Source organism: Syngnathus floridae, chromosome 1 (assembly GCF_059516105.1).
Source record: "Syngnathus floridae isolate MCC-2025c chromosome 1, RoL_Sflo_1.0, whole genome shotgun sequence".
NCBI lineage: Eukaryota > Metazoa > Chordata > Actinopteri > Syngnathiformes > Syngnathidae > Syngnathus > Syngnathus floridae.
This window is the reverse complement of record NC_142413.1, coordinates 19,326,761-19,346,970: the sequence shown is the minus strand read 5'-3', so window position 1 is coordinate 19,346,970 and position 20,210 is coordinate 19,326,761. Positions and strand designations below refer to the sequence as shown.

At 40.0% G+C, this 20,210-nt stretch overlaps 1 protein-coding gene and 1 long non-coding RNA gene across 3 annotated transcripts in view; both read left to right on the top strand.

Moving 5' to 3' along the window:
- The first annotated feature begins 297 nt into the window (after nucleotides 1-297).
- LOC148404453 (uncharacterized) lies at nucleotides 298-4,108 on the top strand. The gene is made up of 5 exons (XM_088378831.1): nucleotides 298-538; nucleotides 2,572-2,631; nucleotides 2,729-2,806; nucleotides 2,877-2,930; nucleotides 3,015-4,108. Exons 1-5 carry the CDS (start codon nucleotides 389-391, stop codon nucleotides 3,069-3,071), a joined length of 399 nt encoding a protein of 132 aa, XP_088234957.1. The 5' UTR covers nucleotides 298-388; the 3' UTR covers nucleotides 3,072-4,108.
- Nucleotides 4,109-5,512: 1,404 nt separating this feature from the next.
- LOC148404451 (uncharacterized) overlaps nucleotides 5,513-20,210 on the top strand; it is a 41,026-nt gene continuing 26,328 nt past the window's right edge. For both annotated transcript variants that reach the window (XR_015859790.1, XR_015859792.1), the window contains exons 1-2: nucleotides 5,513-5,830; nucleotides 5,961-6,042. This is a non-coding gene — a long non-coding RNA (uncharacterized LOC148404451). The remainder of the gene's footprint in view (nucleotides 5,831-5,960; nucleotides 6,043-20,210) is intronic.

The window sequence follows — 20,210 nt, the reverse complement described above, 5'->3', positions numbered from 1 at the left end:
TAATATTAGGTATTTTTCGCAGAGGATAAAAAATACATGCCAATGAGTATTATTATATTGTATGTATTATGTGTTGCCTCACCATTTGTGTTCAGAATTGTAACACAGCAACACAGACTGTTAGTTCATGCATGGCTTTCTGCATTGTGTTAGCATTTAGCTAAGCCCCCTCCTTTCCTTGGGTTGAATTCATAGAAAAGAAACATGTTGCAGTAGTGAGAAAAAAGTTGATGCTGATGTGAATTGATGCTCATTGAGTGTGTGTGTGTGTGTGTGTGTGGGTGCACGTGCGTGTGTGTGTGCGTGAACGTGCGTGTGTGTGCGCACGTGCGTGCGTGCCTGAACGTGCGTGTGTGCGCGCATCTCAATCTATCCAATCCATCTAACTATGCATGAATGGTGCATCGGTGGAGCTCTGAATGAACACGGGGAGAGGCGTGCATGTGTGTGTGCGCGCTCACACAGACTCCATAGCAGCAGTGAAGCCGAGAGCATCTCCTCGGCTGGACGTCTGCACGGAGAAGAGGAAGAAAAGCAGGTGAGTGCTTGATTTTTTTTTTTCTTCACCTACTGTGTGACTCGGTAACATTGTAGCATGTACTATGACACTGCAATTTTCAGTTATGATCCAACTATTGTTTCCAAATGAGCTTAGTTCCATGCTGTAGATTTCCGTTTTGGGGAGGACAACAACCCCTTTTTAAAAATGTCCGTACTTAGTTTTCCTTTCATATTCATGATTGTTATGGGATAGAATTGTGTGTCACTGTGATATACTGGTCTAACATTTAGCCTGCATGTGCTTGCTTCTCAGGGGCACCCCTCTTTTCCCAGTTGTGGGTTCTGTCCACATGATAATCTTGGTTGTCTCTGAATCTCTGCATGCATGTATAGCGCCACTATATAGCAATCATCAAATTACTGCTGATTTACCCTAGTTGTGGAAATCAGGGAGTACCTAGGAAAAGATGACTCGACACTTCTTGGTCTGTTTCTCCCATAGCATTCCATTTGTGACATGAAAGACATTTTTCTGGTCCACTAATCAATGGACGGCACCGTTCGTGGCTCCACCCTTTTGATTCAATACTGTGCTCACAACTGATAGATGGGTGCCAACCTGAAAAGTACCAATTATATTTCTATCAGACATTTAATTACTTTTTTTTTTTACTCATATACACCTAGAAATAGTATACATGTCCTTATTCAAATGCCCTTTTTGTGATGTAAAAAAAGGACATCAAGAATTTGGTTCATAACTATCAGGCTTCTGCTAAACCGATAAATAAAAAAAACAATTATTTGAACTACTATATTTTGGTTTAATCCGAGGCACCTTTACTGTTGGCAAGTGTGCATTGACTATGAATTTGTGTGATTGGTTGATTCTGAACATCCCCAGTTGTAAGAGGTGCAACCCTATTATGCCAGTTTTTTTTTTTTCATTCCCATCTCAAAGCCCTTTTCTCAATTAAGTTGCATGGATATACAGTCCACAGTGGTACAAGTTTCCAAATAATTTATATCTTCCTCATTTTTTTCCCCAATATTCCCAATCCATGCATCTGAACAGGGGTGTCTAAACTTTTTAGATCCACTGTAAAATGTTGACGTTTACCACTTTTCTTCTCCACCATTATCCCCACAAGTAGCCTCAGCTACCTGTCTGACCACGACTGGAAGCTTCAAGCCTGCTGCTTATTGCTGCCAAGCTGGCCAGCTGTCAGCTGCAGAACAGTCTTGCCTCTGAAGTCCTGATTCCGCATTTCACTACTCGTGCTCTGTTGTATATTGTCCATCCTGTATTCCACCTCCTCTTGCTGTATTGTGTGGCTAAAAGTGATGATGGGTGGGAGAAACGTATGCAGAGGACTGTGAGGCAACATTTTGTGTTTGCCCACCCTTGCAGAAAGAGCGGGAGCATTAGCTTTTAAGACTCCAATCTGTTACTTTTGTTGTCGTGCACGCCATTGAACATGTTCGTGCATGCAAATAGTACAAGCCTCCATCCTTTTGGGCTCGTCATTCCTGCAGAATGATTCATTCCCTTTTAAGAATCCACACATCGGTAGTGAATCTATTAGACCAGCGAAACTATCTATCCGACTTGGGTCACGTTACCTCCATGAAATGGTGAGCGATGTACTCAGCCATCCTGCTGAAATCCTCCTCTAAAGTGTCTTCTCGCTCCATACATTTCATTCTTAGTGCACAGCCTTGAGTGTGTCACGTGAACCAGCTTGGTGCGGCAATAAGAGGTCTAATGTAAAATAGGAGAGCTGCGGGGAGCGACCCACTGGGCCTGTACAAACACATTGACCTGGAAGCATCCAATTGATTCCCTCCTACCATGAATGCGACGCTACTGTGACATCCGCAGTCTCAGTGGACGAGTGAAGTGACGATCAAGCGGCAGCCATTGATTCTTTCATTTAGAGATCAATATTTCCTCTAGATGAGCTTGCTTGGTACTCGAGGGTCGAAACTTGACTTGGATTTCTATAATCAGTCTCGTCTCCTTGGTATTGTATAGGTTTTACTAAATGGAATTGTGAATTCTGTTCATAGGCAACTTTACAATTCAAGTCATCCTCACTGAAGTCAGCCATGGAGCGGAAGACAAACGAGGTATAGTGAGAAAAACTAATACTTAATAATAATTATGAATGAGGGCTACTTGAGAAGGCAAGAGTTTTGTTTTCTAATGTTTTGCTTTTGTCTCAAGGGCTCCACCAGCACCTCTCCTCAGAAACACATGAAGAATCGCTCCAAATCCATAGAGGAGACACAGCAGTCCAAGAGAGTGAGAACCGTGCACGAGTCTGTCAAGTTCAGATGACGACAATAATGTAATCATCATGTTTTCTTGGCAGGGCATTTCTTCACAGAAATCGCTCCCAGGAAGACCAGAGCTGGACAGAGTGAAGGTGAGCTCTTTTTTTTTTTTTTTTTTTGCATGCCCTCTATTGCAACATGTCTTTTACATATTCTATCTGTCTTCTGTCTTGCAGGAGTGCCTTGAGGCTTCTGAAACGCCCTCGGCCTCCACTGAGGAATTGAAGGGATGAACAAATAGCCAAGTAATCTTGTCATCAAACATATACCGTACAAATATATGGAACAAAATTGTAATAAAAAGCCAGCGATAAATTCAAAATGTGTGACACGACCTACATACCGTAGCAGTCACAAAAACATAAATCTACATAAAGACATTGCATGAGAAGAAAACATGTTTTTATCCAGTTCTGCCTGACCGATAGATTTTTTTTTTTTTTTAGGCTGAAGAATTTTTTTTTTTTTTTTAAAGCTCTCCTGATTTTGATCTAAGAATGGCTCCAATTGTAAACATCGCAAAGTGTGCATTGACATGAACAAGTGATGTCATCGGGTGTATTCATTACATTTGTCCTAAACAACAAGCCTATGAGAGGTTATGAAACATTTTATCTATCTATCTATCTATCTATCTATCTATCTATCTATCTATCTATCTATCTATCTATCTATCTATCTATCTATCTATCTATCTATCTATCTATCTATCTATCTATCTATCTATCTATCTATCTATCTATCTATCTATCTATCTATCTATCTATCTATCTATCTATCTATCTATCTATCTATCTATCTATCTATCTATCTATCTATCTATCTATCTATCTATCTATCTATCTATACTGTGGAAAGCTGGCTAACTGCCATGAAAGATGCTGGCTAACTGCCATGAAAGATGAATATCCTTTTGAGTGCATGCTGTCGCCAATGAACAAAATCATCGATCACTATATTTAGTTTTTCTCCTGGCCTGCTACCAGCAGAAGGTGTAATTATGGAACATTGTTACTGCTAATGTATCAAATTGTGGGTTAGTGTTGGTTCACTATTCTCTGCTGCACCAATTGTGTAAAAGTTCATCCGCTTAGTTTGGTGAACCACTCATACATGCAATGCAATACCTACAACATTATGTGCTATTCAAACCCAAACGGTCCCCCCCTGTCCCCCATTTTTTTTTTTCTCCAACTGAGCTCTTATAAAGGCTCTCCTTGTAGTAGGTGATTGTTTTGTCAAACATTAATAAAATCCTCTACCCATATAACATTGTAATGATGTTATTGTTATACATGTTTGTTTCTATGGCAACCAAATCATCTTTCCCAACTTGACTTAAAATTAACCAACATACATGTGCACAATGTTGGGAATATTTATTTTGGAGTTTCATTGGTTTAGTAGATAGTCTCATAAGACTGGTTAAATGTACACCAAAAGTTCAGTCCTTTATTGTCAGAACTCCACAGGCATCACTGTACACAATAAAGCTGCAACATTCATCTGTAAGGACGAAATGAAGACTTCAGGTAGTAAGTTCTTCAAGTGTAAATTCACAGACGCAGCAGTATCTTCAGCTTCTGTTTTGCTGTGTGCAGAGCTTTTATACCTCTCAGAGCCCCAGCTCTCATCAATGCTCAGAAAACAGTTTGTCTAAAGGAGGTGGGAGTTATTAAATTGTATTTCTCTGAGGTCCGCGTATTAACTTTTGTTTGGTAGCACTGCTGATGTGACAAAACTGGTGCTGGACAAATTGTTTCCTGGAACATCGCTACTGTCTTGTGCCTTGTTGACGTTTGGAGTTAAAAAAGATCTTTTTTCAAAATCTGTTGAAACAGAATAATGAATACATACATATATAGAGCCATTCTTTCTACAAGGACCTCAAGAAATGTTTTTCATTGTCAGCAAAATTATCAGGCAGCATGGTGATGAGTGTTTAGCACATCTGCCTGATAATTTTCACAGTTCTGGTTTGGACTGTTGCTTCGGCCTCCTTATGTGGAGTTTGCATGTGCTCCCTGTGCTTGTGTGGTTTTCTACATGTACTTTGGCTTCCTCACACTTTCAAAATGGCTTAAACGTGTGAATGAAAGTGCGAGTTGTGAGTTATATGTTTCCTGCATGTGATCTACAGACGTCCAGTTCAGGATGTAGCCAGCCAACAATTCAAATAACTATAAAATAAGATGACCAAAATGAGCCACTAGATAGCAGCAGAGCCATTATTTTATAATTTAACCTCAGCCACAACATTCCTTATTATCATCACCCACCCTACACAGGAAATTCAGGCTAAACTGATTTTTGCTTTAACATAATTGGTGTCATCAACTTAAGACTTATTGATTTAATAATGAGACGAAAATAATGGAAGATGATCTACACTGCAGGTGTAATGGCCCTTTTTTGTTTTTCAATTACAAAATTTCAAAAAAACCAAAAACATGAGGTGACTGGTTTTCTTTTATTTCTTTAAACAACATAAAATTGAAATCTGATCATTTTACATTTGGCGTTTGCCTACGTCAAAAGGAAAAACAAATGCCCCAAAAGTGACAAGAATGTTTCCCTTGCTGTTTGTATCAACATAGACAAACATCCATCCATCCATTTTCTAGCATTCTCAAATGGGCTGTTTTAGGTGATCAGTTTGTGATGTCACCAAACCTGCCCTTTTTGGTTTGTGACACCACTAACTCCACCCCCTCACAATTTTGAATCCATCTGCCTGCTGAAGTTTCAACACAAACTTTTGTGCAGGTGTGGCAGGAGAACAAGATTCTCTTTCTTCTTCCTACAGTTAAGCCACAGAAAGGCTTGTGATTGGACTTTATTTATGCCTTGCATATGTCAAAAGAACTCCCAAAACATGTGTTGGTTTGTGGCAAACATTTTACTGACAACTGCTTGTGCAGTTTGGGACAATACAAATGTGGATTAGCTTTCGATATCAAATCTCTCTGGAACAGCAAGTAACCCTGTTCAAGTAAGTTTATTTTGGGAGTTATTTCCTTCACTATGTGACATATTGTGGCCTTCTTTGCTAGCTTTGCAGCTAATTGATGCTAGTTGATGTAACATCAATGCTCAGCGTGCATGTGTCAATATTTCTAAAGGTGCTGACGTCAAAGACTCAATGGGAACAGAAGCATGTGGAAGAGGTGAAGCAAAAAAAAAAGAAAAAGAAAAGTGAAACAGGTGAGCCTTGCCACGAACACCAAAATCCACTCATTCAATGCTAGACTAATATTATGCCTTCCTAGTGGAGGCTAATCTTTGCAAATGTGTTTTAATTCAGTAGTAGGGTGCCCACAGTATGGTTGTTGTTGTTTTTGTCAGAGCTCCTTTAAGAAAAACATCATTCTATACCATTGCACTTCATGAAATCATAAAGTAATAACATATTTGAAAAATTAAAAACAAACAGTTTGTGCATCATTTTATGCTTCTGTCGCTCCTGGTGTGTGCGTTCAGACCACCGGGGGCAGTATAAAACAAAGCTACAGGAGGAGGTTGCAAGATGCGATGACACAGTATTAGATGTTTTTCACAGAATAAAGAAAATGTGCTATATGCTATATTTGCATGTGTTGCTATTCGTGTTCAAATACGAGTTGCTGAAATCAAACTACTGCAATATTGATTGATTTCATCACAGCCAATAGCATTTAGCTGGTGGATATACAGAAAGGGGGCGGCTCGGTGGCCGCCTCACAGTTAGGAGGGTGCGGGTTCGATTCCACCTCCGGCCCTCCCTGTGTGGAGTTTGCATGTTCTCCCCGAGCCCGCGTGGGTTTTCTCCGGGCACTCCGGTTTCCTCCCACATCCCAAAAACATGCTTGGTAGGCCGATTGAGCATTCCAAATTGTCCCTAGGTGTGAGTGCGAGTGCGAATGGTTGTTTGTCTCTGTCTGCCCTGCGATTGGCTGGCAACCGGTTCAGGGTGTCCCCTGCCGACTGCCCGATGACGGCTGGGATAGGCTCCAGCACGCCCGCGACCCCCGTGGGGACTAAGCCGTACAGAAAATGGATGGATGGCTGGATGGGTATTCAGAAAGGCAAATATGAGGTTTGTGTAATTCTCTCGGTTTTGTTTGGTGAACTTCAACTAGGAATAGCAATGAACAGCTCAAGGCCTCTTTTTTAAGAATTTCTCATTGCTGCCGCTGCTTCTAACTTCACTGTCACAATCTAGTGCAGTGGTTGGTTCTCAGTTTTGATTTTACTGCAAGTACCACCTCAAAAAATACTTGGCCAACATTAAGAATACAGTAACATCCTAGTCCCATATGTTTGTAAAAAAGTAGGTGATGGTTTTTTCCTAATAAATCTGCATTTATTGTAACTAAGCCATTGCACCATTACAATTTACACACATACAAGTTGTAAGAACAACTACTGCATTAATGATAAAACGCTATTGCACATAAAAATAAAAAACTGCACTTGATTAAAAAGTTTCCAAGATTAAGTGCAAATGTATTGTGTTGTACTAACGTTAAATAATCTGAACTACTTAAATATGTACTTTAGAAACAACGTTTAAACAAGCTGCGTGCAAAGCTAATCAGGTCTCGTTAAATTGAGGTATCACTGTATGATTTTTTGGGGCTCAAAGGCTATATGAGAGAAACCCTAACTACTATGAGGTTATGAAAATGAGTTTGACACTCTATCCACACCCTACAAAAGGTGAACAATCTCGTTCTGCTTGCTGAGTGAGTTGTTTGTACCAGTAATAAAGTTCTTTTGCCACTTTTTAGTTCTTTAAATCACAAGTAGCGCATACTTGAGGGGACCTTGGCAAGTAATGTCTCTGGGTACCTGCAGGAAAATTAATTTCCACAAGAAACTTAGGCGTGACAGAAAGAGAGGCGGACACGGCCGTAGATGAGCACCGTGCAGGTAGCTTGGATGACATCGCCCACCAAAGTGACGTGTGGTACAGGCTCAGTGGATGCTGTCAGTGTCTGTATACAGCCTCCGCCAGGATGCCGCATAGGGCGATAATGATGCCGCTGAATGTAATTACAGTAATTCCGGCTGCTGTAATGATTCAAATCACTTGCATCCTCTTTGCCTTTCAGAGACACGTTAGCGCCCCTTCTTGGATGGGGTCCCCAAAAACAGTCAAGTGGTAGACATGAAAAGGGGTAGAAACGACTCTTGTATTTCAACCGACAGCCTTTGAATTGAGTTGCTGCTCGGTAGAGGGTGGAGAGAAGAAGTGACTGGCTTGCCGCAGCTGCAGGAAACAGCTTATAAGAGGGAACATTAAAAGGCCGCTGATGTTTCCTTATTGAATCTGACTGGGTTGTTTATTGGTGGAGAGGCTCGGTGGTGCCTTCTGGCAGTGTATGTGATTTAAGAGCAGGAACCAACGTGGGCTGCTTTTGTCCTTGTCTAATTCACAGTGCACATCTTTTTCCTGCTCCAGGAGACTGATCAACATTCATTTACATCTACGTATACGTGCGCCCTGTGCTCTTTGGAGTCATTCTGCTTTTTTTTCTCCAGCAAACTCCTGCCCTCCATCCCACAGAGAGCATCATGGCCTCTCAATCAGGGGTTCTTAAAAGTTCCCAAATCCAGGGAGATATTTACCCAAAGACCTCCTCATAATCCTTATGTCTAGGGCGAACATGAGCTTTCTTTTCAAGGACTCGGTACTCGCGATTGCAGCCCATACTAATGACGGCCAATACCAATGGCTGACAGAATGTTTTTCGAAGTGAACTGTATCCAGGTCAATCCTCATATGCTTGCCAACATTCAATTTATGCAAGTACTATATTTCTTCATTTCAACATGGCTGGGAGAGCTCTCTCTCTCTCTCTCTCTCTCTCTCTCTCTCTCTCTCTCTCTCTCTCTCTCTCTCTCTCTCTCTCTCTCTCTCTCCACACGTAAATTAAAACAAAACCAATATATAATACAAAATAAAAGTATGAATAAATACAAAAAATAATTATAAAATGAATGTGAAAATATATACGAATATACACATATGTACATGCAATTAAACATCAATGTATTTTTCTTTTAGTTTATTTCTAAATAATATTGTTTTTAATTTGTTTTTATTTTGACTCCTAGTCATTTTTAATTGTAGCAGACCATAGTTGTGACATGTTTCGGTTGAAGTCTTTCACCTTCTTCAGAGTGTCACATGATGAAAATCCTGTCAAAGAACCGACAAGTTTAATTGTTACTAAAGTTTCATATACAGTAAGTGCAAGAAGAAGTTATTTTATTTCCTCAAGTAGCAGCCATCCCTAAAATGCCCCGAATTGTTGCTGCGTGCATCATTTATATCAATAAATAAATGCCTTTCTTGAATAGACTTAGCAGTGAGAAAAAGAACATGCTATCATTGTAATTAGTACTTAGTCCATAGAACCCTTTGTTCGCACACAGGGACATAATTACTAAGCCCATTTGAATTCCATTGCTACCTAAAATAGCCGCTCCAAATCACATGAACAGGTTTTCCAATTAATTAATGCGAGGAGTCTTACAGCAGAATTGAAGATGATCTTGTTCTCTGGTTTATTATTTGTGGTTTCAAAAAACATTTTGTAAAGTAAAAAAAAAGTTCAAAAACAAATGGAATTGTTTTGGTATATTTAAAAATACTGTAAGAGAACAGAGGAAGTTAGGGCTGTCACTACTGAATCACTTAAGAGTGGACTTTTCCATTGAACAATTGAGTAATCAATCAGATGGCTGGATATGTCTTTATCAATGGCGTGCAATGGTGTCGGCAATGCTGTGAGGCTAAAATTTTGTCAACTTAACTTATTGATGTGATTGACTTGACCAATGAATTTCCCCCAGTCTGAATGTCACTAGTACCTCAAACAATATGACATAAAATGGTCTAAAAAAACCCCCCACACATTTAAAGTTGAATAATTAGGTTAAAAAAAATTGAAAAATTTGCAAAAGTTTTATTGTAAAATAAATTAAAATATACTCTCATAATCCGAATATTCAACTCGTTTCTTACTGTTGTTGCTCTGTTTTTTACTCTTGGGGCACTCCCTTTCTCAGCATCCTTAGTCTGCTCATGCTTTGGGCTGGCTCTAAATAGGTAGTCTGTGTTTTATTATTGTTGTTCAAGACATCCTTCATCTGAGAAAGTTTGAAAATCAGGAGTCAGGAGTTCCCTCTACTTATAGTGTCAGGTCATCCAGTAATCGAACCTCCTGAGGGCCAAAAATCAAGACTCCTCATTGACCTCGCCAAGCTCGCGCTCCTTTTAATTTTCTTCTTTGTGTGCTCTCTCTGTCTACTCTTAGCAGGGTGCTACGTAAGTGTAGCCCTCACTTATCCCTCAGTGTGTTCACTGTGACTCAGGGAGCCTATCTGTGTTTGACAAACCAGTGAGTCATACGCGCCTAATGTGTATTTAATCATTTAAGCTTCAGACCATGACAGGATTTAGGGAAAATGTTGCTTCTTTTCATTGAGCCAAATTTTCCCAAGCATTATGGAGCTCTGTAACAGGGGGTGGGCATCCTTGGGTTTCACCTCTGCAAGAATAGTAAATGAAATAGATGGAAACTGTTGGAAACTGTTTTGGTAATGAAACTGCTGTTGTTGAGTCTGTTGCATTAATTACACAGAGCGTGCAGCCACCTGGTGACTTTTAATCCATCTATTCATTTTTTATCCCAGCACCATCATCAGAGCTTTGCTTTTTCCTGGGCTTCTGAACAAAATGATGAAGCATAAATCCAAAGATGTATTTGGAATGGACACTACAATGCGAAATTACATGGGTTAATCCCTTGTTGCACCCATAACAAAAAATATTAATCAATATATTGCTCAAGGGGAATTCCCAGAGGAATGGAATTCAACCATTGTCTGCCCAATATTCAAATCTGGAAATCGGCAAACAAGATTTTGGAAAAGTGTACGTATATCAGCAGATCAGGGATCAAATCAACAATTCTAATTTTACACTTCATCCATTACAATATGGATTCGGACCAAATCACTCAACTGAGTCAGCCAATTGCTATTTCATTGGAAATAAAATCAGATTATTACTTGACAGTAATAGTGTGCAACTCTGAAACTCTAACCCTAGGTTAAAAAGCTGACTTTAGTTTGAAACGGTATTACGACACTTAACCAATAACTTAACCTAATAAAACCTAAACTCTAACTCCGTATTCCTAACCCCTAGCCTCTAACCCTAAACCTAGTTTGAAAACAACTGGTAAAGTTAACTTGTCATGAGGCTTTTTAACTATATAGCGTTAAAGCACAATTCAAAGTTCATTTACTTAGTTGTGATTGTCTTTCCCATATGGAGACAAAGGTTCAAGTTTAATTGAAGGACCAAATGGAAAGGACAAACCAAATGGAAAAGATAAACAATTACAATGGACTCTTATGTAATAGTTGTAATGTCATATAGTTCATCCAATTGGGGTGCCCGTAGTGTTACGTCATCGCACTGTTCTGCAATGTTGGGCCACACCATTAATTTTTCCTACAGGAAATAAATGTGTGTAAAACTGCGATCATAAAGCATTTATTAACATGACATTCATAAATGTAAACATAAATTAATTGCTTTTTATGAATAAGGGCCTTGACAAATTTGGTAAATTGCGGAACAGCTCATTTTGCACTTTGTGGGAGGGGCATGTCCAAAAGGATTAATTTAGTATACATAATGTGATTTATCAAAGCTAAGTAATGTGGCTTCAGCTTAGAAAATCATTACTGCTACTGTGGTGTAATCGTGCATGAATAGTATGTCCGGATTTTTTCCTGAAAAACAACAATAATTTTTTGTTTGTTTTAAAAAAAGAAAAAAAAATCTACTTGGAGACAACGATAGTTAGATTTATCCTATGATTGCCATGAAATGAATTTCATCTGAGCTCTTTCAGATTTTTTAAAAAGTAGAGTTTCCTTATTTCCTTATTAAAGCAGACACATCTGTGTTGAAAAGACGTCACACAGGCTTATCAGCCATAAACCTCTGCCACCACTCGCTCACTGCTGACAGTCACCTCTCCTCTCCATTAGAACTCACGGCGCACTGTGAAATGCAACAGGGCACAGGTCTCTATGACTAATGCATAACCCCCCACACAGAAAACCCATTTAGAGTTTTTCATATGCAATGAGAAGTAGGGGCAAGTGTAAACTTTGGAGGGAGTTTATGTCTGGGGCTGAAAAACGTTTGCATGCGCTCTCTTCCCTTAGTGTTAGGTCGGGCATTTTCAATAACAGAGAGGAAACAGATTATGAGTCTCATCATGCTTGTGTGGAATTGGAGCACAAAAGCACCAGTGAAGAAATGTAGCCAAGAGTGGGAGGTTGCAAAGGCTAGAGAGACAAAGAAATAAGAGATGAAAGCTAATTTGCTTAAGCCTTTTTGATCCAGCCGTGCTACCATAGTTACTGCTTGTTTGAAGCTATACGGAAGTGAATCGGACAGATTTGGGCATATTCTCCCATTTATAGTTAAGTCAGTCTCTTACATGCACCAATTCCTTCATAATTTTCATGAGATATCTCAAATGAGAGATACTGCAAGGATTGGGGAAATGGCCTCTTCCAACTCATATTGCCGCACAAGGAGCGCAAATGTCCAGTTACGCCCTTCCTGAATGTGTGCTTAATCTAGCAAAATACTAAAAGAAAGCAAACTCTACCCATGTGCACAGTTAGCGTGCTTGTGCTGGGAACAAAAATAGGGCTATAAATGAGAAGTTAACATGCGTAGTGGATCTGTACATTATACCGATCTTCGTCATTGATGTATATGTGCAGCTCAACTACAATCTACTTTGAAGGAGCATGTTTTTTAATCACTTCTTAATAAATCCAATACAAGCAATTTAATCAGAATATTGTGTTCATAACTAAATACTTAGGAGACCGTGTGAATTGAGAGTTGATCAGGTTGCCAAGCAACGCCATGTGCATGTGGCACATCAAACAAACACACAAAAACAATAAAAAATTCACAGCCCATTATTACAATAACACCGCTGCTTGTGATCAGCATTTCAACTCAAAGTCTCATTAGCATGTGCTCCTCACAGGTGAAGAAAAAATTCCACTGGCGCTTATCCAGTTTTAAACCTTAGTACAGCTTCTGGAGCACAGAAATCCACTCCAGTCTATATTGGTACGGCAAGTGGTGTATAAATGAATCAAGTCAAACAATTGGTGACAACACAATGCCCTGGTGCTTAAAACATCTGTCTCACAGTTCTCAGGTTCAGGGTTTAAATGAGGAGTTAATTTGTGTGTTCTTCCTTTAATGGCATTCTCTCCAGGTCCTATGTCTTGCCCTTATATTTGACAAACGTGCATGTTTATTTCACTGGAAACTCTAGATTGCTCATTAGTGTAAATGTGAGTGTGAAAGGTTGTTTGTCTATATGTGGATGGCAACTGGCTGGCGACCAGTAAACTGTCCACCATTTGACTCACCAAGACTCAGTTGAGATTGGTGCCAAGCGGTATAAAAAATGGATGAATCAGTACAGCCGCTAACAGATAGCACAGTACTTATCACTTATGTTTGCCTTGGTAATAACAATCAATTATTAATCTTTCATAATGTTCTTACACCCTCAAACCAAAAACTTTCATTACATTTCTCATTCAAAGTATGAAAAAGCAGATTAGCACGTCATCATTCAGAGTAGTTAATCACAGTGATGGCTGACCTGAGTCAACAGTGGATTATTGCAAAGCCTGCGTTGGGGAGACAATCAACCATTGTTTCAGCTGCCTGTCTGTTCCAGTTATGTTGCCACTGAAGAGTGGCGGCGGCCTCGTTGCTCACCTGACACCTGGCAACTACTATCAGCCGGCGGTCTGGAGAGGATGCGCACAAGCTGCTCAAGGTCATCACAGGGCCAGTCACCACACTCGTGCAGCTAAAATCATTTTGGGATCTCACAGGATACTAAAGCAAAAGTGACAGACGATACAAGAAATATCTCAGAGAGGTAATAGACCTTTGCAGATCACACATATGCTTGTAGGAAAACAAATGTTCGGACTCACATTCATGTTTAGGGTCTTTAATCAGCCTAACATGAATGTTCTTGGAAAGTAACAGGAAGCCATAGTACCCTTGAGAACAACTCCAAAGCATACATCCTCATAGCACACTTGTGCAAATAGCACTGCAGCTGTGTAAATTTCACAAACTTTGTCCCCAAATCATTATTTAAATGCTACAATTGATGTAACTTTGTTTAGCTATGCTGGTGACATATGGTGGCAGGTGGAACAATGAAATGTTCAAAGTTACAATACAATTAGCTTGCGTAATCACCTGCTGCCATTTATACAACACAATAACTGTTGTTTTGGATGAAATAAATCAGGATATTACACTGAGACAGTTTGCTAATGAATTGAGGCAAGATCATCACGACATCAGTTAATATGTTCTTATTATATTTCTGTTTGGTGGTGTGCTGTGAAATTTTTAGACTGTAAAATAATGCCAAGCTGGGCGTTCCAGTATAGTGAGGTCATGTCCTTGGAGATGGCGGCGTGAAAATAAGGTGGCAGAAAGTCGGTCTAAACTTATGGGGTTAGGGGTTAATTGTTAGGGTTGAGGTTATAGTGATGGTTGGAGCACAGGCAAGCAAATTCTGAGCTCCAGTTTTCTACTAGGTGGCACAACTACAGGGTCGTGGGAGAGCACACAAAAGCTCTCAGAGTCTCCAAGTGCACACTTAACGGCTCATATGTGCTTCCGACATGTCGAGACTCTACCGCACGGTTGGCACGCTGCATTTAAATGGGATGAAAGGAACGGCATTGATTGGCCATGAGTGAAGTCAGATTGACCACTCCCACAGCAGCGCAGACCTCCCTACTTGCAGAGGCCCCGGTTTGGGCTCGTTTGCAAAATGCTCATCATTGGTTCCAACCTGCCGACGCACAAAGTTAGGCCTCGTGCTGCACAGGGTTTAGCCTACACGTCACAAAATGTGGATGAAACCTGTTGTCATTTTAGCATTTTCATTGTTACTTTGAATTTACACCAAAAAGCCGAGGCTTGCTCAGTTGACAATATTTTTTATGGAGTGCACGTTTGACCATACGTGTTTGCATGACAGCTCTTGTAACTAGCACAAGACAAGAGCTAATGGAATCATGTCGATGCATTTTGATTAGAGCCTTCCCGACACAGCATCCAAAGATGGCAAACATGCCTGTTCATATTAGCAGCACAAGCTCATGCCTCAATGGGAGCATACAAGAAAATTAAAATCAAAACACTACATACAGTAAAGTGTCTATATGTTAGCTCCTAATGAAACTCATTAAAGAATAAAAGAGGACAGAAAGGTGATTACAAGTCCAAAAACCCAGGTCATCCTTCACTGTCACTTAAGTGCTAAAACGTGTTGTGAATTTAAATTCAGAAAGGTGCATCCGTAGTTATGGCTTTACTTGCTAGTTAAATGTGTGATGGGGCTATTATCTGGGTGTACAATGGAGGATCGTTCGCAGTCCTGTAGTGAATATAAATAAGTGGACACAAGTCAGAGACAAAAAGATGTTTCCCTCAGCCGCACGATTAGAAATTGTTGTTTTGGCAATTACAGGTCTTCCATATCCATACAAGAATAACCCAGGCTACAAAATGTCAATTATATTAATCATCTTAATTACACTTAATTGGACTCATTTGTTACCATTGTGTAATAACGGGGCGCTTAAATAACCCTGCGTCAGTATGTTATGAAGGAAGAAAGAACAGTACTCCCTGTCGGATGACTTCTGTGGCAAGTCTAGCGAGAGTGGGTTACGGTCTCAACACATCTGTTTATTTTCTTAGAGCTTTGTCAAAAGCCATGTGCTGCTTGGTCAGCCTGGCGCGCAACAAACGTTGTGCCGGAGAGAAGCACAGACAGGAAAAGAAAAAAAAAAAATCACCACCAAATAGAACAAGTTACAGATCTTTGTGCTCAACTCGTGAAAAATGGGAGCAAAAACACAGGCGTTGTTTACATTTTTGTTCACTATCTTTATCTCTTCACAACAAACATTTTTAAAAAAGCATGTGAAACAGGAAACATTACAGATTGAGTGCACTATGATACAAAATATCTTCATCCTCGCCTTCTTGCACAATAGCTGAGTTTAAGTGTGTAATATTCCTATGTGTCTGTTAAAAAGTTCAGTAAATCACTTTGTACGAGCTCTTAAATGAGGAAACGATCAACATTTATCACGCGTAACGTTACTTTCATGGTATCAGAACGTATTGAACCATGTTTTTACTGCAGTCAGCTTGCCGTTTCGACATCCACATCCTTTGAGAAGTCGCTCTTTGTGATATAGGCCCACGTCAGGAACGCGAATATTGACAGAAACATTTTCGCAGTAGATCTTGCCTGAAAATAAGAAGTACCGAAGCCGGTTTCCAAAACCCGTTGGATAGTAGTTTTACTTTTCCTGTCGTTCCACTTAATCCTCCCACTTTGTCATCCTCTTTTTCTTCTTCTTTGTGGGTTTCTGTCGTGACCAAGGGTCATGGATGAGTTTGTCTGGTTTTGATCATTTTCAGGACCAGCCTCTTTAATCACACACAATTACACACACACAAAACACAGCCCAAATGATCCAGTAAATTACGGTACACAGCACGCACTTTTTCTTGCAGGTCTCACACGCACACTGAAAACAAGTGTCACATTTTATGAGCTGAACTAAATTGCTAAGCATATTTTTTTTGCCGGCTTGCAGATGACTAATCTAAGATAAAATAACACAACTACTGTATGCTTATGAGATTACTGCATGAGAAAACTCTGGCACGGGTCAGGTAATATCAGTCCGTTTATGATTTAATGATGAAATTAAGGTCTAATATTAGGTTATCTTTTTCACGTTTATTAAAGGTCACATTGGGGTCATTTTATGGAAAACATTTTTTGCATGTTTGTATAGTTGGTTCTCTGAAGTGACTGTATGGCCACCTATCAATTGTCAAATTAAACCACCAAATAAATCGTATGTTATCTGCCTAATTCTAAAAAAAAAAATAAATAAATAAAAATGGGTATTTGAGCTGACCATTCTGAATTATGCCTAATTCCAATTTCAGTTCTGTCCAAGGTGAAGGTCCATGCATAGTTAAATTAACCCGTGGTGAATTCATTCGGGAGCGATCCGTTTGCAGTCTGGACGCAGATTGCCAAACATCTCCTACTTTGGAGGAAGACTCAGAGCTCTTCAATTGTGCAACAGAAAGTTGTTAGCTCTGGTAAAAACAAGAGGCAATATACTTCACTGTTCCATACCATGCTGTACCATAACAGTCATGCAAACTGGTGTCCATTTTCATGATCAACAGGAACATACCGATCAATATATTGTGGACTTATCTTGTTACTACTGCCTTCAAGTGGATAAAGAAACTCCCTCCGGAACTTAATTTGGTCTTTATGAAACAACGCATGTCAATCAAAAAAAGAAACTTACATCACTTCAAGCAGGACTGATGACAGACTGCAGACGAATCACATCATGCAAACACACAGATGGATGGTGAGATTAGGGCGATTTGCAGTTAAAGCAAGTTGCTTTTTTTAGGTTGTTGAGTTTTTTTTTTTTTTTCAGTGCCATTTTGACAGGAAATGAAGTTAATTTAGGTAAAAACAGAAAAAAAAAGTGTGCTCCGGATGTAACAGGAGGACCTTTGTTTTTTTTTTTTTTTTATCTAACCATTTCTTATGTGCATTTCTTATTCCATGTTTTCACATTTAGAAATTCTCCCTGGTAGCCAAATATTTAAAAATACATCATGTTTTTGAGACCCCCCTCACCCCACCCCCTGTCAATGAATATTACCGGGCTGTTTCCTATTCCTTTCCTACATTAAATTTCCATATGGGAATACCCAGAGCACAATACAAGCTATTGAATACTGCTGGCACTGATTGATTTTTCAGTGTGTGCATGTGCTGGATTAGCATTATATGCCACTGGGATGATGCGGTGCCCGCTTCATGCTATTAATCAAAGAATGCTGACAAAATAGTTCAGGGGCTGATGGGTTGCTATGACAATCCTGCCTATGAGAATCCTTTCCGCTTGTACGCAACTCTGCAACAGACAATCTGGTTTTTGCGTACACGTGTCCTTGTCACAGCGAAAAACGGGTATCGTGCTCATACCTTTGGGAATATTCTCTGCTCTTGTCTTTGCCGCCGAGCGCTCGCACCACCTATCACGCTAGGTTAGAGATGGAGCACAGTGACTTTATTCTAATTGGCAGATTCCCGTTGCACCTTGGCCTGATTGTATGCAATGTGTAATGCATGAGGGGGGCTACCTGCTTTGGATTCCAACAAGCAATGGCACTGCCAGGCACTTAATTGCTTTAGTCCTCCCACAGCTTGTTTGGCCATGAATTCCTATGAATGCCTATGAATATGGACAAAATTGTCACTGATGATGGCCTTGATGAAATGGTTGTTTGTTGTGACCCTCCATCAGAAGATATCATTGTGACGAGTAAAAAAAAAAAAAAAAAAAAAAAACCTTTAAGATAAGGCGGAGGAGAATTAGATGTGGTGGTTTTGAAGACGGGAATGCCGTTTCCTCTTGAGAGGCGATGACGATGTTACGTATTCATGCCAAGATGCAAACAGTGCGATGTGTTGCGCTGCTGGGAATCGCCTTAAGAGTATAAAGAGGAGGATTTGCATGCATCACCAGCATAAAAGATTCATTTGATAGAGGCAAGCCTACAGAGGGCTTGATCGAAGCGGTGGAAGCAGGCTGACAGAAAGCCGAGCTCATTTCAAACGCCATTTAGTTGCTTTCCCACTGATCCATATCGTAGTTCTTCTCAGGTTTGGAGATGAGCAAGGGATTGTGGGTACGCTCTACTTCTCAGTTTTTTAGCCACCTGCGATGACACCAAGAATCAAAGTGATGGCTGTGGGATGATGTCAAACAACCTGTCACTTTTGCAGGTTGACCTTAGCACAGCAGATGGTGCCTCTGCAACACAAAGTGGGTCTTTGAGTCACTCAGCAAAATTGCACAGTATATTTATTTAATTTAAAATCGACGCATCTACTGTGATCTACTCTGCCGTCAATGGAAGAATCAGAATCAAGATCAACATGGTCAACGTTTCCATGACACAAATGGTGATAAGCCCATCCAAGATGGACCAATCAGAGGAAATGAGTGCTCTCAGAGTTCTTCAATTCTTCGTGGTCAGCCTTGATCAAACTCCTGCTTCTTTTTCCCGTTGGACTTGAACTTACTTACTGCCTCAAGGGACTTTGTGAATTTTGCGATAGCCATTTTCACTTGCGCTCCAGGCTTTGAATTAGGGCATTGAATGCATACCCATTCGTCAAACCCAACCAGGGGAGCCTGAATTCAGCGACTTACCAGACACCAGGCTCTTTGGGTGGTACATCCCGAACTGGCCCTTAGGCAATTGCAGAAAATCTCAACACACTATCTTATTCTTCTAATAAGTGGTTTGCATCTTTTAAATGTAGTATCTTAAGTCCTGCCCTCTGCAACTGTGGTTTAGGGGATTTTCTTTAAGGCTCTCGCACTGTTTGTGTCATCAAATGCAGTCATGTTCCTTGGTTTAGTCGATATAATAGCGGTTTCTTACGTCTTCAAGATTTTTCAAATGGTTGTGCTGGCTATGGCCGATGTCATTTTTGCATTTATTCTGATTTTTGCCCACCTTCTCAGTTTCACAGTTGTTTTTTCTCCTGCAGAAAGCTCTCTGTCCTTCATATCAGTACCACCTTTAAGTAGTCTAAATGTAGTATGCGCAGGCAAAAACCCACATCTGAAACTGAGTGAAGCCTTATTTCATGTTTGAATACGCACCCGTCAGACATGCGTTTGCTCTTATCAAAAAATCAGTGGGCTCAAACAAAATGTTATATCTTCTATATCCAGTGCCTAAGGGGAAAAATCTAAAATGTTTTTCTCTTGTCTCATAGTCACTTTTTGAGAGCTGCTACACGGAAGTGGCCTCAATATTGCAAAGCCTTTTGGAACATTTGCCCTGTTGCTAATCGCAATGGCGAAATACAAGGTGCTGCCTCACCCAAGACACAATCACAAACAATTTGTACTGTATCCAAAAGGGAGATAAACAATGCTCATTTTGAGGTTCTTTAAATCTTTCTTAATTTGATAAGCCTGTCTTGTCAGCTACACTTGGAAGGTGCCTCAATGACAGACTAATAAGAGCAAAAGGCACACAAAAATGTTGACAGTCAGCTCAGGCGTTTTGTGAGATTTGTTTTGTTCTTGATTCTTGTTTCCCAGGAAGCAGTGATCATGACACAACAGTGGTGTGAAATTGT